The sequence below is a fragment of the Lutjanus erythropterus genome, chromosome 7, assembly GCF_056507025.1.
Source record: "Lutjanus erythropterus isolate fLutEry1 chromosome 7, fLutEry1.hap2, whole genome shotgun sequence".
Classification (NCBI taxonomy): domain Eukaryota; kingdom Metazoa; phylum Chordata; class Actinopteri; order Lutjaniformes; family Lutjanidae; genus Lutjanus; species Lutjanus erythropterus.
The window spans coordinates 8763452-8789335 of record NC_139323.1 but is presented as its reverse complement, the minus strand read 5'-3'; the positions used below and the strand labels follow the sequence as shown (position 1 = coordinate 8789335).

Here is a 25884-nt window from a genome sequence, read left to right as displayed (position 1 = left end):
TCTGAACTGAGAAAATAGTCTTCGGCAAAAAAATCAGAAAAACAGCAGAATTTTTTCTCTATGAAAATTATCTTGTTAATTCAGAAAACTGAACAGATTGTATTACTCATGAAAACAGAATTTTGAGATACTTATCTCATTACTTCTGAAAAAAAGACTTTTTCCCCTGAAAAAATAGCAGATTCTTTTCCTGAAAAATAACTAATTAATACAATAACAATAACAATAACAATAATAAAGTTTTCATTTAAACTTTTCTCAGAATCTTGAGAAAAATGGAGTAGAGTATTTCCTACAGAAATATCTTGTTAATTCACATAAACAGTGAATCCATTATACTCCTGAATATTTTATATTGGATAACAACAATAGTATTGGATATGTCTCCATCCTGGTCCCTGATGTCTTGAATTGAGATTTTCATGGGAAAAATTCGATTCAGAAAAACAGAGCAGAATTTTAGAAAAGTAGGGTTATTTTTTTTTCTCAAGTGAATCCATTATGCTTCTGTGCATTTATACTAGACAACAGCAAAAGTACTGGACACGTCTTACGCAGTGGCAGCTGGTCAGTGGAGGACGCTAGGGCACCGCCCCACCTCTCCCCACATCCTAAAACTTAAGTGAAGAAGACTTAATTACTTTAAAATATATACTGTGTATTTCTTTAAAAGAGTAACGACAGTATTGTGTTGTTAGTGAGTAAAATGTATAATATGTTTCTGGCTTGGGGCACAATTTTAGCGGCCATTAACTCTCGCTATAAGTTGTACATGCGCAGTTGGATCCTCTCACTACAAGAGATAGGAGCTTGGTGGGGAGCACAGAACCTGCACCCTCAGCATTCATCTGAATGCTGCTGGTTTACACATCGTCAACCTCTGGGTGGCAGCAGAGAGCGACTGGCTCGATCTTTATCTGATAATTAATAAAGCAGAGGGAGACGTGTTGATGGTTGGAAGAGTTTAGTGCATTAGCTGCTAGAATGGAGACAAAAAATCTGTGAAGTCACTATAAACAACGTGTTTTGAGAGGAGAACGAAGAGAAGCTCAGAGTTAAAGAACCTGATCAGTCGACATCATAAAGCAACAACAATCAGAGGAAGATGATAAACTCTGAGGAGAACATAGTGACAGGGTAACTCAGCCTCACACTGAGACCAGGTGATCTTCAGACAGGTGAGCTGTGCTGGATAAAGTATTTATTCATATCATTTAGTTCAGTAAAAACACTAATACCACACTGTGAAAATACTCCACTAGAGGTAAAAGTCCTGCATTTAAAACTTTACTCCATTAAAAGTATGTAAACATTATCAGCTGTTCTGTAAAACAGTATGAAAAGTAAAAGTAGCCATTGTGCAGTAAAATATTCCCTGTCAGTAACGAGTAACTGTACCTGTCAGGTCAATGTAGTGGAGTAAAAAAGTTAAGTAGAACTGTAGAGTAATGTAATATGGATGTAAAGTACTTGAGTAAATGTAAATGTACATTCCCCTACATTCCCTCACTGGAGATGACAGAAGCTGAATGACTGGTTTTGGTCTTTTACAAACTTTTAAATAGTTGCAGTTTTATGCAGAAAAGTGGGTGACACACATTAAAGTAGGTACTTTATATAAACCTGTCAAAGACATTTAACCACAGAGTCACTGAGACATTTAAATCTCTCACGGAGAATTTATGGACAAAAAGTGAATTTTAAGCCACAAGATGGCAAATTTTAATTAATTAATCTATTAATTCTTAAATCTTGTTATTTTCTAATAGGCTTTATAATTTTTAAAAATAATTTTCCTCCATTGTCTGAAGGTTTGTGGTATCAAATTTCTTTCATACTTACTGAGGTACTTTTTGTCTACTTCAGTCTTTCAGCATAAATTGTAAATAAAATAATTATTATAAAGGATTTGCACAAATTGAAGTACCTTAACTTACCTTTACTAAGCAAATTCCATTAGGTTATAAAACATGTTCATTTAGTTCTGCAAGTACAAATAAAGGCCCTTTTCGTACATTAAAATACACTGGTGTGATACCTTACAATGTTTCTCTGATTTTTGCTATAGCCTCCCCTGAGAGAAAAAATTACCAGCTGCCACTGGTCTTACAGCAAGGTTAAAAAGAGAGGGTGATGTAAAATGCAGTTAAAAGACAACATATTGGCCATTAACAGATTCCTTCATGAGGCATTTTCAATGGGAGTGATGGGTTGAGTGAGTTGAAGGGGAGGTGAGATATAGTATGAGGTGAAAAGGACATGCTGCAAGTATCTGAGTCATAACTCAGTCAGATTGAAACACACACACACACACACACACACACAAACACACACAATACACATATCAAGTACAACTTATTCTTCCTGAGAAGATTAGTATTCCAGCTATCCTTGGCAAATAAATGTCGAGACAGCACAGTTGGGGGCCCACAGTGTCTGACTTTGAGAAAGTCTAATTTAAACTGATGACTGATAAGTCGAACAGCTGTAAAGCAACTCTGTGTTAAGATTTTTGCTCTTTTATTAAAGGAGAAAACTGAATAGATATTAAACCTGATCTATTGGGAATATAACTCAACAAAAATATAAAGGCGGCACTTTTGTTTTTGTGACCCATTTTTCATGAGTTGAAGTTAAAGACCTGAGATTTATTCTGTGCACAAAAAAACTTTTATTTCTCCCAAATTTTGTTCAGACGTTTGTTAAAATCTGTGTTAGTGAGCGCTTCTCCTTTGCCAAGATAATCCATCCACCTAACAGGTGTGGTATATAGAGATGCTGATTAAACAGCACAGGTGCACAAGTGCAAAAGTGTGTGTCAAAATAAAAAGCCACGCTATAATGATCGGTTTTATTCTTATTTTATTTTACGTCCTACTCTGCCTCTGATTGGCTAGTACTTATTGCCTGCGTTGGCTGGGTTGGTTAGATGTAGGCATGAGGAGTGACTGGTTAGGGTTAGGGTAAGAATGTCAGGGTGAGCCAGTCAGAGGCAGGGTGGGGTGGGTCATGACTTGGTCCTCCTGGGAAAAAATTGTTATCTGTAGCCCACTGTGAAGTAGCCATAGTTCACTGCCTTATAATTGTCTTTTTTAAAGATAAGACTGCACATTTTAGAGAGGCCTTTTATCAGTCCAAGGCACATCTGTGCAATAATCACGCTGTTTAATCAGCAGCTCTGTATGCCACATCTGTTAGGTGGATGGATTATTTTAGCAAAGGAGAAGTTGTCACTAACATGGATTTTAAGAGATTTGTGAACAAAATTTGAGAGAAATAAACCTTTTATGTGCAGAGAAAAAGTCTTAGATTTTTTTACCTCAACTCATGAAAAATGGGAGCAAAACATTATTTTTTTCAATGACAGTTTATATTTTTGTTGAGTGGTATATGTATATTTTTATGTAGATATAGTGACCCAAGTGGTCACACAGCTTATTGTATGTTGTATCATTTATTTTACAAGAATTTACTGTCATCATCCTCTCTGTATTGCAGATATAATATTAGTATGTAAGCGGTCTTTGTACCAGTGGGCTCTTGTTGCATTTACAGTGGAGTCATACTGCATTTACCCATCAAGAGTGACTCAGACTGGCGGGGTCATAATGGACTTAAAGCAGTGCTGGTGATGCACTGCTGTCATTTGGGTTGGTCTGTGCTCTCTTTTCATTATGTGCTTTATCTGTTATGCTTTTGTTTTTCAATCCTCCTTTCTTTAAAAAAATGGAAAAAAGTTAATAACACAAGAAGAAAACATGGTCTACGGAGCTAATAAGCTTTCTTTTACAATCAAACCAATCAAAGTTGAGTGCAGATACTGTATATTAAATTTTTCATTAACTGAAGTCTGTGAGAATCATCTAAAATAGAATGAGTGTGAAGTGTTGGATATATTTACAGATGTAAAAATCAATGCTGGAGCGTGAGAGGAGCCCAGACAGCCTGAGGGCTCTCTGTACTTACTGATGAAAATTACAGTTAAAATCTGTCTCAGCTGCTCTGGTTATCTCCTTTGACATCAGACATAAACACACACACATCTCTGTGTTGTGAATTATTCAAACAGAGGGCCAATTGAGTCAAATCACTCCTTAAATGTAATCAAAACAAATAAAGTTTACACCGTGTGTTTCTATAATTCATAAGACTGAAAAGATGCTCTCAATAATATGTGAGATTTTTTGCAGTATTAAATGCTGCTTCCTTAAGAATAAAGTATTAGTTTTGTTAAGGGCTGCAGCCCCTGACAAATCCTCCACAGGTGGAGCCACGACATGCTCAGTTGACAGCAGCAGATATGAGGTGCCAGTTAGCAGCATCACCACAGGCTGAGACTCCAGTCTCTGGTTTTAAATGAGCAAACCTGCCCACCCACTATAGACAAAACTGCAGGTGTCTACTGTCGGCCTGACCAGCCGCCCACTTCTGCTCTTGTCAGGCACCAAACAGTTAGTGAGAGTGTCGTGCTGAAAACACATTTAATTGGACAGGTGGCTGACACCTATTTAAATAGGTGTCAGGATGCAGAGTTCACTGGTGGAACTCCTTTCATTTAAGAGCGAGCGGTGCTATCACATTGAGATTCAAATGCGAAAATATTTCCGCTCGGCTTGTTAATATGCTGTTCACACCTTATTAAAATAGGTCTTTCATATCATGAAAAGGGGATTTTCATGATATGGAAATGGGTCAAAGGATACTCCCTTCTTTGCTTGGTTCTTGCATACTTTCCATCCCTGGAAGAGCAGCTGCCACACGCCGAAACAGCTGGAAAGAAAAGAAGAGAATGAGGACACTTTCTCTGTAGACCTTAACAGGGACACAACATGACACTTTCTGTCTAGACAGTCTCTGTCTAATCTGTCTAACAATTGACCTTTTGATACATCGTTAATCAATTAATCATTTAAGGGGAAAATAATATCAATTGATCAAACTAGTGTTTTTGTATATTTTTTATTTCTGCAGATGTGTCAAAGTATGTTTGTTTTGCTAGGATATTAACTAGGATATGAACATACAGACTTGCTTTAAACAGGTAAATTCCATAAATCTTATGTCTGTGTTTGTTGTTGTCAAAGTTAATTATTCTATGGTAATTCAGGAGTTAGAGCAGACTGATCTAATGGAATAATAAGGGATATCTAAAGGTACCTAAGGGATAAGCTGCAGTGAGCAGGTCATTATTGCAAAATAAACTCTGACAGGATGGTGCAACACTTGAATCACCCTGAAAGGGTTTATTTCATGCACTATATAACGTAAATTATTCTGTTTATTACATGGATAATTACTTAAAAAAAATAATAATAAAATACTACTTTAAAAATATTTTATTGATTTAAAATGTATTTTATTGTGCCTCCAGAGTCTATGATCAGAACTGCGTCCATGGCAATGGTCTGTTATTCATGCTGGTCTGCTATTCAGATATAACAGGAGTAACTTTTCAAACAAATATGTCAGCGTATGTGCCTGTCAGATAACTAAATTCAAATCAAAAGTTTCGCACATTTATTATCTGTACCTACAGGATGTTTTCAGGAAGAGCGTAGGTCATGTTTTTATAAAGCATGTGCCCATTTTCACCAAACTTTGTCAGAAGCATTTGCCCCTTTACTCTTTTGGGTGGTACTGTAAGCAGTAGTATTTGTAAAGAACTTAAAACAAACAAACAAACAAAAAGTTTCAATTTGTTAAAATTTTGGTGAAACAAATAACAAAAGAGTCATGTTTAGATGATGATATGACACATCTCTTAACATTAAAAAACATTTTTTACTTCAGCATATTGATACGAAATAGTGAATAAACACCGGTGTTACTAACGATACTAATTAAACTCCCGTTCCATTTAGTGTAGCACAGCCTTTCTAGTGAGCCAACATCCACAAGAGCATGACAGTGACTCAACATAACCTTAATTCGTATCATGGTAACACCTGTGTTTACTCAACTATTTCATATTAATATGCTGCTGTGAAGGTCTATCAGCGGTCTTTTTATATTACTTACAAGTTCTCACAAAAAAATGTGACACAGTGACGCCTAAAAGCTTAAATTTGCTGACACAACATCTCAGTTGGGGAGTGATGACACAGCCAAACAGTGTGAACAGTGCTGCCTTTGGAGGCGGCAGCACTGCGACCTTTGTTTTCCATCCCGTCCACAGTCCTGAGGTAAGGTGAAGAATGGCCGCCTCTGTCTGCGCTGCTACGGGCTGAGAGAGGCGCCTGTCAGCAACACCATTCACTGACAGACACAATGCAGCTTCCCTTCATCTCACTGCTTATTAACTTAACAGTCATTGTTTTCATTGACAAACATCTGTTCAGAGACAAATTACTATTTGTTGACCAGGCAGCCCTTCTTTTTGTATTTGCAACCCACAAACTTCTCTGAAACGTAGTTCCTCTGTTTTCATATATGTACTCCTACACTAATAGTTAGAGTTAATTAATTAATTAAATATCACTTAAAGGAATGAATACATACTCTATTCAATCTTGGTGAGACGTTGGTAGTGGCAACATGGATTTAAACAGCAAGAACTGCATTCTCATCTGTATACAAGTGGTCGACCAATATGGATATTTCAATTCAATTATCACTTGTATTTATCTGTGGATTTTTGTGACCACTAATACTGATATGGAGCAATGATTTTATGAGTGGGCCCCTGTTGTCTTTTTATCTTGATCATGCATACACGGATGCACACGCATGAGCACTTAAGGCGAAGAAGAACTGGGGGAAGCTTGGAAAGAACCAGTCATGTCAGAGGGCAAAAATGTTTATAGCTGTTCCACTTAAGGGCAGAGGGAAAGCTGGTTGAGTGAGGAGACGCAGAAATCATTAAAATATGCGGACAGTGGTGCTCATTTTCAGGCGGTCTCTCCTGGAAGGCATTAATGGTGTTGAACAAAAAACACTGACACGTGAGGGCTGCCACACGGATGTCTTCCCATATGTTTTATGAGGAAAGAAAATAATTCAACGTTTGTTAGTTATCGAGGATACGCACAATGCATTTTAGTGAGGAGTCACGGTGAATGTAAACATAAAGAAATACAAATTAAATCAAATAAAATAGAATTTAAATAAAATAACTGATCAATCCATACATTAAATATGCATTTAGTTCTTAACTAACTTACAGGGAATCACATTATCCAACCTGTAGGAGGAACCTGCGGTGTAAATATTCTGTCATGTTCTTGACACAAGAATATTTCTTCATAAACTATGATGTCAAAATCATGACAACAATATCTTGTGGGACTATAATAATCTGTTTGTATTTCCATAATTGTGAGTCAATCATGGGCAGAATGACCTGGAATTCTGAATTAAACCTTTAATACCTCTAAGCTTTAAACGTCCACTCACCTGTTTGACGTTATAACCTGTCTTGGCACTGGTCTCTATGAACATGACACTCAGCTCTTTAGCCCTCTGTTCACCTTCCTCAATTGTGATTTGCCTGTGAAAACAGAGGAATTATCATCAAAACACTGCAGATTAATGCATTAAAGATCGTGATTAACCGTTTACAGAATGTGGACACAAAGCAGAGGGTGATGTCCTCCTATTCAGTCCACTATTTGCAGCTGAAGCTCCTGTTATTCTGGGCTAGTGAGGATACATGAGACTTAATTAGCTAATGACTGAGAAGGATTAATTACATTGTCCAGCAACAAATTAATAACAGCCAATTTGCATTACATGTTAATGAATTTGGCAGTGATTGTTTGGCTCTCGCTGTGAAACGGAGACTGCGTTAGGTGTCCATTAACACACACAGAGAAATCGGTGCAGTCCTGCTGACTCCACAGCTCGCATAGCCAGGAGGTTCGTTAAGATGACTGGTTTAAATCAACCTGCCACCGGTCTTCTGGGAAAACCATGACGTAACTAGTCTGTCTTCTTTGTTCCTCTTCACACAAAGGGAATCTTAGCTGCATACTTTCTCAAAAATGCCACTTCCTTACTTCCAGCTAACCCTTAAGTGGTGTAACGCCTGTCTCAACACACTCAAGTCGACAAGTTATCCTGTTGTGAAAAGCATCAAACAGGGCAGCATTATATTTAACTGATCCTCCTCCCTTTAAATAACTCCTCCTTTGCATCTGAGCCCAGAACAAAGAGAAATTCAGTCTTTGTGAGGTAGGAAAAGAAGTTCCTGCAGTAAGAACAGAAAACACTGCACTGGAGATGTATTTACATAATAACACCACCTGACAGAGTTGCACCAGTGCCGCTGTGGCTATTTCTGGATGCATGCGTCTGAGTTCCAACTTAAACAACACCGAGGCTTATTCATCAGCAGACAGGCAGTTGGCAAGAAAATTGCATAACGGATGTGCAATATGTGGCATCCTAGCAACTTTCATGCACACTGGTGGGCATTTGGGGTTTCAGAGCAGTTCTGTCCTAAAATATGACGTCAGCTCTCACTGGTGATCACAGCTCTTCAACACTTTATGCAAATAAGGGGGCTGCATTACTACTATTTGTGGTCATTATGCAAATCAGGCAGAAAAAAGTTAACAAATCAATTTGATCTTTGCCGCCTTATTTTTTTATTAAGTGTAATCATTCACTCAACTAGATGGCATTAAAAAAACAACTTGAGTAGACCTGGTGATTCTCAACTTTTCTTGTTAAAGGAAAAATTCACCACTTTTCATTTGGATGTCCTCTCAGTGTTCCTAATTCCTCAGTGTGTGCTATATTGACCAAGAAAGCTGACATTCCCGCTTGCAGAGCTTTGCCAGCAGTGCCTACATGTACCAGGATGCATTGCTTGTGAACTTGACACACACACCTTGACACTGCCTTGTTTCACTAACTTAAGCTGTAGCTATTACTTTGTTGGACAAAACGTAGTGTTAGGTGACAAAAATACTAGGGCTGACTCCTAATATTTGACTAAACTGTTAGTCATTGTGAGGAGTCTTAGTTGACCAAGTTTTCATTTATTTGTCAGTTTCAGAAAACTTAACAAAACACCTAAAACTTCATTCGGGAGCTGCACGTTGCCGTTATGCCTGGCCAGAATGGGGACTGCTGCAATACTGATCTTTTGTTTCATCACACCGTAGTCACAAGCACATTGCTGCTAACTGTGCTGTAGCTGCTATGCGCTAGTTAGCTCACTTAGTCCTATTAGATTTAGGACACAGCCTTCAAGAGATGGTGGCTGGTTTGACAAAATGGAATACAGCACCTGAGGTGATTAACAGCAGCTCCAATCACAACCCTGACTCCAGGGAAGACACGATGGGATGGAAGGCGTGAAGCAGCTGAGGAGCAACTTGCAGGAACTTCATTTGTAAGTACAGAGCATTCAGCATCTAGATAAGTCTGCAAGTATTTGTTTTTGTGAAGCTGGAAGTTATTTATTCCAGTGTTTTGAAAAATGACATTACAGTCGTACTCTGTTAAAATAAACAAAATGTTCAGTCTCATTAGTGGTTATTTCAACACAATCAGAATCATTACTGCTTTTGTTTTTAGCATTTACCAGGCATCTTACTTTGTGCCCCAAAATATATATTTAAATAATTACATTAATATCATAAAGTTGCAACAACTATTCGATTAATGGCTTGAACTAACAAGTACTAGTATACTAAAATATTTACTCGGGAACAGCACGAAAAAAACACTCATTTAGCACGGACCCTGGCTGGTGGCTGACTAGATATCCATGCTAAAACAGCCTGTAGTTCTGCCTTAAGAACAACTACATCACTCAATGCAGGAAGATCTAAAACTTTTGCAGCTTTCACTGTCAATATAGCACACACTATGAAATGTATTGCTTTAACTGACTATATCTACTGATTGGATATCCACATAAAAAGTTGTGAATTTTCCCTTTAAGAAGCCTCCAAAATAAAGTGATACATAGTCACTGAGGCCTATTCAAATGCTTACCTTTGATTCTTCACTCAGATTTTTATTTGTAAGATATATTAGTTGACCATCAAAGATGTACTACTATTTCTTTTTAGATTAATAATGAATACAATTATTACATGTAATGCAAAAGCTGTTGCCCATGGTGATGAACCCACAGAGAATTATCACTCAACTCTGTAGTTCTTATCAGCGCTATAGAGCTTTATAGCGTCTTTAAGTTCATTATTTTGGGTTTTTGTCCCACAACTTCACTACTATTCAGCAGCACAGAGTTGTTTTCAGTGAAAACTAGGCTCTGTTAAACACACTGTACACGATCTGCTCCACATCAAACAGCACACAGACACAGTTAGTGGGTTAGCTGGTAAACATAGTGGAGCATTTATCTGGAAGAAGCCAGATATTTCTCTCAGGAATTAATACAGACCAAAACAGAGCTAAAAGAAGAGTGAGTATTGGACTTGCATTTGCTAAAAACACAAGTTAAAGTGAATGCAATGTTGCTGGTTCAGTGGAATGTGTAAACAGGCAACTGTTCACTAACACATAAACCATAACAACTTCACAGATAACATGTCAATCAAATCTGTTTTTGTAGGTTAAACATAAGTTTCAACAGATTGGTATTCATTGCATAGATATTGTATTATTTGTGTTATATGTTTGTCTACCTTGTGTACTGAAAGCACGAGCATAAATTTGTGGATTAAATATAATAATAAATTTGATATCAGGAAAACAACCTCAAGCCTGCATGAAGGCTCCAGATCACTGAGGATGATTTTCTTAAAGGAAAGTACATTAACTTTAACACTGACTTCACAAAAGAATTGTAGTAGCAGTGTAGAAGGAAATTAGAGAAATAACTGAACAAAAGACTTCATTTCTACACTCAGTTAAGCAGTACAGTTTTAAAACTCCCTGAGCTCCACCCTGTCAATATACAGCACAGCAGGCTGCACTTGGTTGATGCTGCCTGGTGCCTGGTGATGCACAATGGATTTCCCTTATGCAAGGCTCCGGTGACTCTGCAGCACCTAAACTGCATGTACTTAAACTCCCCTCAGGACTGAGCATTGTGAGAAGCTTCACCACGCATGAATGAACAAACCAGCAAACACAGAGAGAGACCAGCTCACAAAGGTGCTCCTCCCGAGCAGCTGATAATCAAATTGCACCATATCACAGTAATGCTTTACCCGTGAATCTCTGCTTCTTCTCAAGTACTGTCAAAGGCAGGGTTATATGTGTCAGTATTGATATAGTATAAGACAGTGCAGCTAAATTGCATCACTGACCTTATTTAAGATGTTTTTTAAAGGTCCAGCTACCAAAACAACCACCAAAAAACACATTTAAAATGTCACACTATATCGCTGCCAGGCGTTTGATGACTTTCAACTCATTTTTCAATGTCAGCCACATTATTTACTATGCTGTCAGATGATGTGCCAAGTCACTGACGCACAATGCACATGCGCAGCTTGTTCTTTTTCATTTGATTCATATTTCTAAATTGTCACAGAGTGAATCCAAATAAAATCATTATCACTTGAATTTGACAGTTGCTGCTTGAGGACAGCCTCGTGCAGCATCACTGGAGACACTGGAAACACGCAACAGTACCCGGAGTGACAGCAACATTTATCATCTCTTGCATGTGGAACAGTTGCTGGCATGCGCAACCACATTTCCAGCAGGAGTGTCACTATGATTAACCTCAACTTCCTTTGCAATAAAGGAAATAAAAAGGGAGAAATTATACATAAGATTCTGAATGACTGGTCAAGACAAGGCAGATGGAAACTTTGCAGTACTGTCATTTAAAAAAAATAGGAAACAGCCAATTTGACTTTTCTGCACTGATTTGTACAAAACCCCTCCAGGCTCATACACACAGCAATAAGGCTGATTTATCTCTAAGAAGAAGCAAATTAGGAGAGGATGCTGTGGTGATGTTAATGCAGTAAATAGCTTTCACTTCTTTACCATGGAACATTTACTGGAGCTTTAACTTCCAGACTCCATTAAAGACTAGACTACCAGATAAATTACAGTTAAAATAAATTACCCATAAATTAGGGAAAAGGTTCTGTAATGTTCACTTCACTGTTTTTCTAGAGGCCCAAAATTTCACAATAACACACTGCTGATTAATACAACAGGTCAGCTATAAAGATATATCTAAATATAATATTAGGTCAAACCTGAATTTTAGGCTTAGGTCTTTTTAGACTTGTTTTTAGGTCTTAATTTGGTAACATCTAAAATATGCTCCACGACACTGTAGAATCAGATGGGACACTCACACTCACAACTCTTGTCCAGTTTTACAATCTCAATCTGAAAAACCAAAGCTTTTGCCTTTGGTCAGTTGTTATAGCAGCCATTTTATTGATAGATCCAGTGAGATACGTCATGGAAAACTGCCACCAGCAGCAGTTTTCCTGCTACCCCTTCAATCTGAGACACAAGTATGCCAAAGGGAATTTCTTTCTGCAGCTCAAACTATTTCCTCGACATGCTAACGCTGTGAATGTTATTGTCACCGCATGTGCAAATAATGCTGACAACAACAGTTAAATTGTGCATATGTGTGCATGGTCTATGCACAGCTACTCATGATTTGTGAAAATGCTCATGAACGCTTTTACAAACCTGACATTCAGTATGGCTGCATACTGTATTTGATAGGTGCAGAAAGAAGAAAGGAAATGGAAAGTGTCAACATCACCTAGTGTTTTCTTAAAAGTACGCTAAGATCAGTCCAGACCAGACCAAAAAGTAGATGCTCAGCGGTTTCTTCGATGTGTTGACTTGGGAAGTGTATCCAGCAAAGAAACAGACTATAAACCTGAGCAGCTGTCTAAACCTAACGTAAAGGATGTCCCAGAGGACTGCCATTACTTAAGACAGCAGAACAGCAATAACACAGGAAGATAGATTAATGGACTACAAGAAGTGTTTGTCAGCCTCCAAACTGTAGCTCAGAAATACACTACTAATGGTAACTGATGAAGACTCTTGATGTATATTAAGAACTTAAGCATGCATGCTAAGATATGCATGCATTTTCCTCGCATACAAAACTTACAGCATATGTAAATACCTCGTATATTGTGGGAAAACACTGTTCTGCTCTGGTCTGTGATACTGTACTGAGGCACAGCAGTGATTTCAGATTAGTGTTAACATCAGCCCACTATATGCTGATGGTCAGCAGATATAATGTTTACATATTCAGGGTGTTAGCATGCTAACATTTGCTAATTAATGTTCTGTAATGTACAATATAGCAAAGAAAATAAACAGAAAATGTTTTTTGTTCGGTGCTTTAGCAGTAGCTTCCAGTTCAGGCACATATGCATGAATAAATGCATTAATTTGTCATGTCTTCTTTTGCCTGTGTGTTAATTACTCTATGCTTCCATTCTGGACACGTCTCTCTTGTAAAAGAGATAGTGCATCTCAAAAGACTTCTTGCCTTCCTAAAAAAAACACTGTATAGACTCATATTACAGAATCCCTTTCAATCATCACGTATGAACCAGTAGAAGTGTGTGATGGTGGCTGTATCTGCAGAGACCCTGCTCTCTGCCTGTATTTCCGTATTCTGTCTAATTATTTTCTAAAATCTGGGTATTTGACATCCTTGATACATTTAGGAACAGCATGGACAAATCCCACTGACTCTACCTTTAAGGTCTAACGGAAAAAAAGAAGAAGACATTACTGTTCCACAGATCCACATAATTTAGAGAATAACTGATTAGTCGTTAATTAATTTTCTACACATTTTAAAAAAGGGAACATAAACTGACAGCCAGGGAGTCATTTTTAATTCAATTATTTTTTCTAAGTTCCTCCATTCCAATTTAAACTACCCTTCACTTGAATACAATTAAAATCAAAACACAATTCCCACAATGCCCAGCTAGTCATTTTCATCAGGGGTATTAATGAACAATTCAAACTGAGGAAAAGAGTCGCTGAGTTTGTGTCTAATGCACAGATGTTTCTGGAAACAAAAGGAAACAAAAAAGTAAATTTTCATTAATATTGTGCTTTCTTGCAGTGCAGTGAAGTGAGATAAAGCATGTCAGGAATAGGACTTTTACATGAAAGGAGGCAACTTAGTTGAACATTTTTCTGATTACATTTCATCTGTTATCTATCTCAAACAAAGCTTTGGTGTGTACTGCACAGTACGCAACCTAAAAACATTTTGTCACAATGACACAAGCCATTTTATAGTTTGATTCACCCTTTAATTTTCTCACTATTTCTATACATTCCTGCTTTATGTCTTTTCATTTTGCCCCTGCTTCTCCAAGAATTCCCTTTTCAAATATTTTTTTCCTTCTCAGCTTTCTTAGATATCCTATTTCAGCCTTTCTCCTCACTATAGAATGATATCTGTAATATACGGACATATATGTATATATGAAAAATGAATTCCCTTGTGCACAACATGGGTTGAATCACTGAATAACTTCCCCGAGCTAGCAGTAAATTTCTCCTGTCAAAACCATTAATTAATTAATGTTCCACCATAATTACTACAACAACATAACATAACATAACTAGTTAGGCTAATGAGTCTATTCGTTTAGACATTTGATATATAACATAGCAAACATTAATTTCCCATACTTATCTTTATATAACATTAAGGTGGTATTAATATTAAATTCACATGGTAAAGTATTATGGAGTTCTATGGGTCTCAAGATGATCAGTTTTGTCTCATTAATATACAGATTTATTCAGCAAGCACTCCAACATCTAATCAAATCATCCACTCTACAGGGGAGCCTGATGATTTTATCGTGTTTTGTTCTTGAGGTATTGTGCTCAACTGAATGTTCCTGCAGAATGACTGACAGACAGACCGACACTCTGAACATCATGGTTGCCATGGCGTCCAAGCATAAAGGGAAATGCTGAGTAAAAAACACAATGTGATACAAGTACAGACGTCAGGAGGCAGGTCCAGTCGTGACTACATACCTCTTATCTGCCAGGTCTGTTTTATTGCCGACAAGCATAATGATGACATCACTTCCTCTCTCTGTTCTCACGTCCTCAATCCATTTTGACGTCTGCTGGAATGAATTAACATCTGTTTAAGAAAAAGGGGGAAGAAACAAAGCAGAGTCCAATTAAAGATGCTGTTTATGCTACTACAGTGACATTCAATACGATGACACCTCTCCAGCTGTTACCGCTCTAACCACAGCCATTAACATTTCAACTAAATTTTTACACAGTGACAGCTGGCAGGACATAATAAGAATTCTGATGATATAAAATGAATTGGACATTTTGCAGTACATGGTGCTGATTACTATTGATGTAAGAAGGAGATATGAATAAACCCCATGTGGCAGATCATGTTAAAAAGATATTAGCTGATAGATGATACCATATGATACGCAGTACTGGAATTACACAATAAATCCATGTTATGCATGTACATGCCCAGCTCTGTTGCATGTTAATAAAGCTCTTCCCTTTGACCTTGCCATGTCCATTGAGTATGCAGGCTTTGTGGCATGCAAACTAAAGGTTGTATGGTATTCTTGGACTGGGAATTTGATTGAAGCAGACCCCACTTCTTTTTCAAGGTGAAGAAAGCGAGACGGTAACCCACAATTTTTTTATAAAATCATGGTATAATAAATGTCTTGACTCTTTTACATGATTAAATAGAATCCATCGATGATGTGAGGGAGAATTATGTGACTTTCTGTCATGAGAAATAATAAATATTCCTCACAACACCAACCTGAAAAAAATACATAGTTTTACAGGATTTTAGCTGTATGGCTGAGCAAGAGCTATCTTCTACACACTACTGTTTCACCACAATACTGCTGTAGTGGAATGTAACGGCCAGGTGAAATATTCAGGAGAAACAGTTCTGTTTGAACGGAGGGAGCATCATGTTAGGCCCCTAGTTTTTCCCTTCAGAAGAAGTCACAGATTAAGATGCCTACATTTTATTTCAGTTATGGTTACTAGTTCTGAGGTCAGATTTAGTCATCCATTTGTGCAGTCAATTTGTTTTCAAATGTATTCTTAGTGGTTTATTATTAACAGGAAGGAATAAGGTCTTTGGGGAATTATGAAAAAATGCTCTTTTTCATCTCAGCTGCTTGGAGGGGCGTGTCTGTCTTTGTCTGACAGTAGGGAGCAGGCTTAGCTCCAGTACTAACCAAGAAAACAAACATGAGCAGGTAGTGTTTTGGGACTGGACTGACATTTGCAGGTATGTTGTATGTTGTTTAATGTGCAGCACCAGCTAATTGGCTATCTAGCTTGTAAACTGATGCCAGCAGTGTCTTTTCCTCTGAGAGTATGTGTTCATGTTTGTAAGTTAGATAAGGAGGCTTTAGCAGGAAAGCTAATGTAACTGTTGTTCAGAGTTTGTGGCTCGTGTGTTGTGTAGCTGCTGTCTGGCTCAGTGTGACCGTCTGCTCTGCGTCATACAGAACACTGACAGTACTGCAAGATTTGATTGGTTGTATCGAAATAAGGTTTTCTTCTACTTGCACAGATACCTAATGGTATTCTGACAAATTAATGAATGAGAATGATCATTTTGCATCACAATTTTCATTTGCAATGGAAAAAAAGAGCACACAAATTTCTTGAGGTCTGTACCAAACAAACATGTTTTCTTCCATCTGGAGAACAAGATTTGTAGGCCAGGGCATCTCTGTAGCACTACAGTACTTCATTATAACACTGTTTGGATACACATTTTCCTTTATCAAAAAATGATGGCCAGGTAGGTAATGGGTTTGACTCATGCATACAGCCATTTGCTGCATGTCATCCCCCGATTCTCTGTCCCCCTTTCCTGTCCTCACTTTAGCTAGTCCTATAAATTAAAGACATAAAAAAAGACCCCAAAAACATATCTATAAAAAATGCAGCTTCTCAGATTTGGATATTGCACTTGGCCATATTGCAATTTCAATAAAATCTCGATTACTGTGCAGCCCTAGCACATATGTATTTATTATGTAGCAGACAATTACATGTAAATGCAATTTTGTTTCAGTTGGACTTTGAAGAATTTGAGATAGTGGGAGGTTAATACAATGAGTCTCATCTCGTTGCACAGTAGATCCAACTTGCTTATGGAAAGTATCAAGCAGACATTTGATATTTGTGAAATCTCAACTTGGATTTTGCTACTCAGAGAACTCCATCTGCCATCCATTTCACAACTAAAGACAGTGAAGTTTTTGGCCAAGGATCTTTAAAGCGATATAACAGGTATAACAGAAACAATTAGTTGGACACTTCATGGGCCGCCAGCTTAGTGTAAATATACAATTCAAGTATTTGATGAGGGACACTAACTTGTAATGTCGTAGACCACCACAGCCACAGTGGAGTCCCGTATATAACTGGGAATGAGGCTCCTGAAGCGCTCCTGTCCTGCTGTGTCCCAGAGCTGCAACCTCACCTGGGGTTCAGAGAGACAAAGCTGAGGAGGCTGAGATTATTCAGAACGTCAGAGAGCCTGGAAACAGAAGGCTCCCTCTATACACACACACATACACACACACAGGCTTACACAACACCTATAGTGTCATGAACACAAACACAGTAAGATATATGTCTGAGGGTACACAGCGCAAGATTTACACTCAGGTGTCATTTATGAGCAAACTTCTCATAATGACACTTCCAAGGTGGTACTACTGTATGAAAGATTCCCAAAGACAAACAGACATGCACAAAGATTTGATTGTATTCATCTGCATAACACAAGCTACAAAGATGACATGCTGTTCATGAGTATAGCTGGTTAATGTTTCAGTGCATGCATTAGTGTAGTGATGAACACTTCTAGAGTATGTCTCTCTGAGAGAAGGAGTTACTGCAGCGCTGCCACTTTGCAAACATTTAACATCTTTGTCATGAGATTACAGAGCTGTAAGTGAGGTTCTTACCGTTCGATCTTCCAAGTACATGGTTTTCGACAGGAAGTCAATTCCAATTGTGGCCTAGTTTAGGGAAAGAAGATATCCATGGATCAACATCACTGTAAGCACTTGGAAAAACAAAGAGCACAGTATAAGAGTCCTGCACCAGGTCCCTGCAAAAAAGTTGTATAACGGGTTAAAAATATATCTACATAAATTCACGGGTACAGTTGATCATGGGTAAAAACTAAAAGCATATAGATAGTGGGAATTTTTTTTCTCAGAATCTAAATCAGAATCTGAATATCTAAAGCCTCAAGCCGACTGATGCCACCAGGACTTTTTTAATAATGACAGCCAACGACACAACTTTTGATCCCTAAATTCACATCCAGCCAAATAATGGGATGTCACTGATCCAACAGTGAGGTAGGCTAGCTCGTAGCTGGTACATCTTTGCTGCTTGTAAAAGGAGGAAACACATCAACAGCTGCAGGAGCACAGTGCTGCACCAACAGACCTTCTTCACAGCAGCCATACTGATATGAAATAGCAGAGTAAACACAGGTGTTTCCAATGATACTAATTGGTACAATTGATAGTCCCATTCCATTTAGTGTAGCAGAGCTTTTTCCAGTGAGCCCATTGCACAACAGCAGCACTCTGACTCTGTTTGACCTGAATGGAACAGAACCTTCATTAGTATCATTAGAAACACCTGTGTTTACTCTACTTACACAGGTGTCAAATATGCAGCCTGCGGGCCAATACCAGCCCACCAAAGGGTCCGATCTATTTGGAAAGTGTAAAAATTGCGGAGGAGTCATTCATTACAGATGAAAGCACAGTCCTCTGATAACAGTGATAAAACTAATACTAATAATAAAACATAATATTGGTCAAACGCTGTTGCTAAGGCTCTGCCAAAACTTTTGATTTGTAATGGTTTTAAGGCACGGGATAACCATCTTCCTCATTAGCTTCCACTTTGTCATGTGGTGATGGCAGCATTACAACAAAGGATCGGCAATGTATGTAAAATTATAAGAATTTATAGATCTCAAAAATTTGTTAGATACAAAAATGTTTTGTTTTTTTGAAGATCTTCTATGATATGTATATTGTAATTCATATGAAATAACAATAAATTGACTAAATGTTAAAAAATCTGAGACACTGTTATTTTTTTCTTACAGCATCTAAGACTATATGTAATCTGTTTTGTAAGTAGATGGTTCAACTGTGAATGTTTTCAGAATGGGCCTGTACTTTTCTGCACTAAAAAAAGAGGGAAAAAATGGTTTCCTGGTCCAGCCCACTTAAAAGCACCCCTGCTTTACTATTTCATGTCAAAATGGCTGCTGTGAAAAAGGTCTGTTGACAGATTTTTCCAAGAACACAATCTAGTTGACTGTATATGTGTGATTAATCACGATTGGTTTGCAGGACTTATATTAACAGGTCCGGATCTGACTTGAAATAATACTGAAATAATTGTGGGTAATGGTCCGTTTTTGGCAATGAGCTTCGTGGGCATGGGTTTGCAAAACAAAATCTGTGCAAGACTCTGCAGAGTATTTACTAAGGAAATGAATCATGCAAGTTAAAGATGCAAAGCGTGATGAGGATGATGGAGTACTGTAACATCTTTGGCTGATCCACAGTCCTCCTGATCACATCACATCACCCCATGTGTATGTACAATATATCCAATAAAAACACTGCAACAATTGAAGCCTTTGTAGAGCTTATGACATGCAATTTTAGTAGACTGTTGATTCAACTCTGTGATTATGTTTAAGTTTGTAATGTCTACTGACTGTTTATTGATCATCAAGGCAGTTTAAATTGGAGCAGGCTAAATGATTTCAGCTGTTATTATGGAAATATTACACTTCGATAATTAGAACAGCTGTATTCTTTCAGTACATTTTGTACTTTGTATGATTTAAATACTCAATTGGGCTCCCAAAAATCATGGCTCTTATCATCTCACATTATCCATTTATAATAGCAATCTAATCACTCTCTTATTGTGTCACAAGGCAGATGGTACTGTGTTCCCTCTTCAAAGGATGTTTACTTTCCGCAGCCAAGCCCACGGCTTTCTGCTTTGCTGCCTGCCATGATATCATCAGGTGCTCTGGCTTGAACAAATCAAAACCTAGAAATTAATGTTAAACTGCAGGGCTGGTTTTATTTTTTTTATGGATGCCAGAACTGTTCAGTTTTGGAAATGTGACAGTAAACTTTCAGATCTCACAATTACAAAGATGGCTTCTTTTCAAAATAAAAAATACAGTACAATCAAAACATTAATGTCATTAAAAATTCCAGTATTAGTAGTAACTACCAATATTATATTAGTCAGTATGCACCTTGAATGAAGAACAAAAGATGCTTAATGAGAGACAGAAGAGTTTGGAATGAGAGATTTTTAATGACAGCCGGTGAAGGCAGATGTGGCTTGTGACCCTTTCAGGCGGTGCAACCAGATGTTTGGTGTCTCGGTGAACACATGAGGGTGTAAAGGACAGTAGCTGCTGTAGGACTGACCCCAAATTATGCAGCAGTCCCCAGCTGCATGTTTAGAGCCTGTGTGACCCCAGCCTGCAAACTAAAGCACCAGCCAGTTGGAACAACAGGGACAACAGAGGATGCCGTTTCCTAACTTGGATTTAACAGTCAAGTTATTTGTACCAAGACACATTTTGATACTTTTGTACCCATCTGTGATTAAGCAGGTGGTTGTATCTGTTCTGTTTGTCTATGTTAGGCAGTCCAGCAGGGTGCCCACTGCCCGCTTTGACAGAACTGGGCATCAGCAGCTTGATCACGCACTCGTTTCCGTGGCGATGCCAGCTACCACAGTGGACTAACTCAGAGAGTCTGGCATGAGGACAGGACGTCATTTATACTCTTTTGCTGCACTCAGTCAGATCAAGCACTGCTTAAAATAAATAGCCTCAAAGAATTCAAATTATAAAGTACTTGATACAAGATTATAGTGAGTCAAATAAAACTTCTTTTGGCTGTATCAGACAGGTGGATTATATAAACTTCCAAAATAAATCCCCTATTAATTCTGGCAGAATATACTTTAAGTGTTTCACAACTTTATGTCCTTCTGTCACTGGTTGGCCGGCCCGATTAAATGACGCTGGTAAACATCTTCGGAAAAAATACTGAATGTAGAGTCAACATTGCACATTATCCTTCAAAACATGACAACAACTTATGAAAAGCTTCACCTTTTCAGACCGAAAAAGGATCACAGTGTCTGTGAGTAAACAACATCATTCACCTGGAGCTGACGTTAACCATCCTGCCACACAGCATGGCTAACATTAGCATTGCTAGCAGTAACAGCCTGCTCTAAGTGGAGGTTAATGTCTGTGTCTGTGCTGAATGTGGTTACACATTGCTCCAGTCGAGTGGTTAATACCAGTTTATTCTGACACAGCCTACATTCAACCTTAGGGTTATGCTCTAGATCAAAACACTGCCAAACCGCGCTGTTTACAAGCTGTCATCCATTCCACTTTGCTGATAACAACATCTGGGCCATTGGGGCATTCATGCTGGGTGAGAAGGGCTGCCGTCTGCTGGGGCTCCAGACCCAACTAGTGGCGGGCAGCTGCATAACATGTTAGAGGCAACAGTTAACTGACATTTTACATGAATAAAATTTTGTTAAATACTTTAACCGACAAGTATTTCTGGTGCCGACTAGCGAGGGTAGCAATGTTTAAGCGTACAGAGTGGCGCAAGAACATTTGCTAATTACACAACGTGGGCACTGGCCAAGAAAATGACTGATGCTGTGCTGATCAGAAAATAGTAATAGTTATTAGTAATAATTTGTATTTTTTTTCTTTTGGTAGAACATGACTTGTCCCCCATTATTTGATCTGATAGCAAGGCCATTCATATTGAACAGTTTTACAAAATTGACCCCAGATAGCATTTCTGGGCCAGAAATGGGGGCCATCTTGGAAAAGTGGCAGCCATATGGCCGCAAAATTCACAAAAAACACGGAAGGACCTCTCTGGCACAAGTGTTTGGTTTGTCTTATCTGGGCTACTGTAGAAACATGGCGGTTCAACATGGCAGCCTCGATGGAAGAGGACCTGCACCTTCTGTAGTTATAAATCGCTCATTCTAAGGTAATGGAAACAACATTCTTATTTTCAGGTGAGTCTAAACTAATGAAAACATACCTACAAGTATTATATTCCATTTCTGCCAATAAACCCTCCTAAATCTTACACACTAGACCTATCATGCAACAAAAAACATTAACCATTAGTCCATTGTACCCATTATGTTTTATATTATAATACTAGCACTTTTGTGTATCTTGCAAGTCCTCAGCCACAATAAATGCTATTTAATCAAAAAATCAAATCACTGAGAGGTTGGCCCATTAAAAAGTTTAAGCCAAGAATTTGATCTTTGACACATTTTCCCAGCATAAGTAAAGTATAAAACCCAAAAAACCCCTCAAAAATTTTGTCCCAATTCTCAATAATGAGTAAAAAAATGATGGCCCATAAAATCAATATCAGAATTTTTTTTAGCCCCTAATATCAGCTCTAAATACACAATATTGGTCAGGTTCTACAACAGACTGGAAAAGAAAATCACTGTGTGAAAGAGGTTGAAGGCACTAATTTTGTTAAAGTGGCCCACCACAGCAGCCCATAAAAATAACTTTGAAATTAAAGAACATTTTGAACATTCAGGTCAGCCCAGAAAACCATGAAATTGCTGATCTGTAGTGAAATTACTGACAGAATAGCTTGAATTAATGCAAAAGCATAGAGATGTTGCAGGGGTTTTTCTTCGGGGATGGCAGGCAGAGGTGCTGTGGGCTCTTTCCTGCCCCCAGTTTTAAATATAGACCCCCACACAGACAGCTATACATGAACAGATTAGATCACCAGAAATTATTAATATTCCTTTTAAATTTTTAACTAGCACACATTGCTAGAAGACAGAGCTCTCACAGCTCTCTGGCCCAGCCTGCCAGCGACTAGGGCAAAAAAAAATCTTTCAACAGATCCAATAGAGTTCATCCACATTTTATTTTTAATGTATTTTTTACATTTTATCTTGAATATGGCCTGAGGATATTGGTCTTAAGATGTTTTTCACATGCAAAATCAAAAAATTAAATAAATTGATTTTGACAGGAAATTTCTGATGTGTGAAGACATCAGGAGACAGTTTTCAAAATTCATTAGCATTTACTGCTGTTGCTAAAAGCTCCATCATCCAACAAAGTACAAACCAAACTGAAGGTGATGGGAAAATATGCAAATTCCAAATAATGTAAGCAACAGCACTATGATGAAATCAAAGTGAACTAACTGTATCTTACTAAAAAAAAAACATAAACAACCATATCAGATGACCAAAACTAGCATTTGCAGTACAGGAGTTTCCCTACCCTGGTCCTAACATATCAGGTGAGCTGGAAGAGGTAAACATGTAAAACATACAGGGCAGCGTGTCCACAGGACCCAGGGTTAGGAAACCCTGAAACAGAAAATTAATCTGCAAGTAGTTTAACTTCTAGTATTTTTTTCCAACCAAAAATGGCAAATTTTCACTGAGTGCCAGCTTTTCAAAAATAAGGATTTGATGCTCTTCACTGGCATATGTCACTGTAAAATTAAAAATGTTCGAGTTCTGGACTGGCAAGTTAGGGCAAAAAGATAATGTAACCTTGAGCTCTGGCATAATGTATCAGCATCTTTCACTATTTTTAGACATTTTATGGACAAAAGGATAATTCAAGAAATTAGATAATTTTAATTAATTAGATATAGGTATTTGTGACAATCACACTTATTCTCCTATAGACCAGTGGGTTTCAAACTTTTTGTGGCCAAGGTACACCAAAGAGCAAGCCAAAATCTCAAGGCACACCTTTATTCATATCCATGCAAAACAACCTCTTTAACACGTTATCACTCTTATCACTCTGTAAACAATTATTTTTTTGACCAATACCAAATACAAATTGACAAAATAATTACACTAGTCATCAAATATTTATTAAGAAAATATAAGAAAAATAATTCAAGAATTTAAGAATTCATTTGAAACTCTGAAACACACCCGTTTAAAGGCGACAAGTTACAAAATTACAAATGAGGTAATGGAACTGAGGGAGAGCAACAGCACAACCAGCATTAAAATGGCTGAGTTCCAGCAAAAGAAAAGGTTTCTTTTCATTTCTCTATTTTGTGCATCCTTTATCCTCTTGCCTGTGACCTGAAACTGATCTCGACATGTCATTTGAAGGACATCTGAATTCCTGTAATGTATCTCGAGGACATAGGAGCGAGGACAGGGGAAGCTTGTCAGAAGAACGAAGATGCTCAGGTGTATCCTTTGCGTCTTTTCAGTGGTTTTTTGAACTGTGACATACAAAAGAGCTCTGAAAATGACTCTACAAATGTGCTCCTTTTGTAGCTAGAAGATATATTAGTTATTTAAAATTATCAAATTCACAAACAAATTTCGTGCCCTTCATTGTTTGTGTTGCGCGGGGGTCTGCAATCCTTACTCTCAAAAGAGAACAAAATTTAGAGGAAAAGGCCCCGAGCCATAAACGTAGGCTGTGATGCACATTTAAAAAGACTAAATGTATCTTTGTTCAGTGTACAGGTTTCAATTGTTACAAACGGAGAATGGAAAAATAACTGTGCGGGTCAATGAGCCACATGTGGCTCCAGAGCAACAGGTTGCATTTTACAGGATCATTCTAACTACATTTCTTAATGACATTTCATCTTAATATATATATACTTTTTAATAGTTGAATGCAGGATACACCAAAGTAGGATGCTATAATCTTGCCATGATGTTTACAAGAGCAAACAGCTGCTTGTTGAATTATTATACTGACAAGAACATTATCTTGCGTTCAGCAGTGATTTGCTGAATGCAAGATAACTCCTTGCTCGTCTCTCTTTCTTTTCTCCTTCACTTGGATCTCAGTGGGAGGAAGTAAGACAAAAGGAGAGAAGTGAAGGAGTCAAGGAAGTACAAACTGAGAAATGAGAAGAGTGCAGGGTTACAGGCAACTGCTGGCTTGTTTATATTCATACACTTAGTTAGTGAACAGGTTAGGGTAACTTGCCATTTGCAGTGTAGCGTGTTGATTGCTAGCTCAGAGGCTGTTATTATCGCGACAGGGATTTTGTAAACGGTAACACACAGACAGCAGAAGGGGAGAAGAATGCTGCCAGAAATAAGCAGCCAAAGGAAGGCTTATACCCACAGTTTACATCCGGTGAGTCAGACTAATTTGGCTGTAACATTATCTCAAATCATTAAATATTTACATCCAGACAGTAAATGTAGTTCACTAGAACACAATTTATTCCAGTGACTTCTGAAAGAAAGTAATGGGATGATTAATGTGGAAAGTTTAACTAGTTGAAATAATCAGTAGTTCAGGATGTCTCCACAAAACAATCTTGTAATTCAGTGGGATTGTCTTCCGATCAGTCTCTGACACAACATAGTTTCTCTGGTTTTACTATTTATAGGTATGTGTTTCAGTAAAATGAACATTTTTGTTTTATTCTATAAACTGCTGACAACATTTCTCTCAAATTTGAAATTAAAATATTGTCATTTAGTGCATTTATTGGCAGAAACTGGTCAAAATAACAAAAGACCTCGAATAATGCAAAGAAAACACGTTCATATTCATTTTTAAACAACAAAACACTAATATTTTAACTTAGGAATTGTTTAGAAATCAATATTGGTGAGATAATCTCAATCTTTAATCACAGCAGTCTTTTTTGTAATCTTCCTCATAAAATAAGATTTGGTTCAGGTGATCATCTAATCAGTGTCTCATTAAGCAGAATGATGAGGCTTGTGTTGGAATCCAACAAACACTGGAATGGACTGGCTGCCACACATGTAGAGATGCTGATTTATGAAACATTTGTGAGAGTGGTCTCTTCGTTTTTTCCAGAGCTG

The 25884-nt window shown here is 37.8% G+C and overlaps 1 protein-coding gene across 2 annotated transcripts in view; it reads right to left on the bottom strand.

Moving 5' to 3' along the window:
• The window catches only part of rab6ba (RAB6B, member RAS oncogene family a), a 77809-nt gene that overhangs the window by 9114 nt on the left and 42811 nt on the right, over positions 1-25884 (bottom strand). The window contains exons 3-7 of one of the 2 annotated variants that reach the window (XM_084722555.1): positions 17901-17954; positions 17305-17431; positions 14941-15052; positions 7393-7486; positions 4704-4770 (exon numbers count right to left, since the gene is read on the bottom strand). In XM_084722555.1, the coding sequence (XP_084578681.1) occupies positions 4704-4770; positions 7393-7486; positions 14941-15052; positions 17305-17431; positions 17901-17954 (454 nt within the window). The remainder of the gene's footprint in view (positions 1-4703; positions 4771-7392; positions 7487-14940; positions 15053-17304; positions 17432-17900; positions 17955-25884) is intronic. The other variant, XM_084722556.1, reaches the window with a different exon arrangement.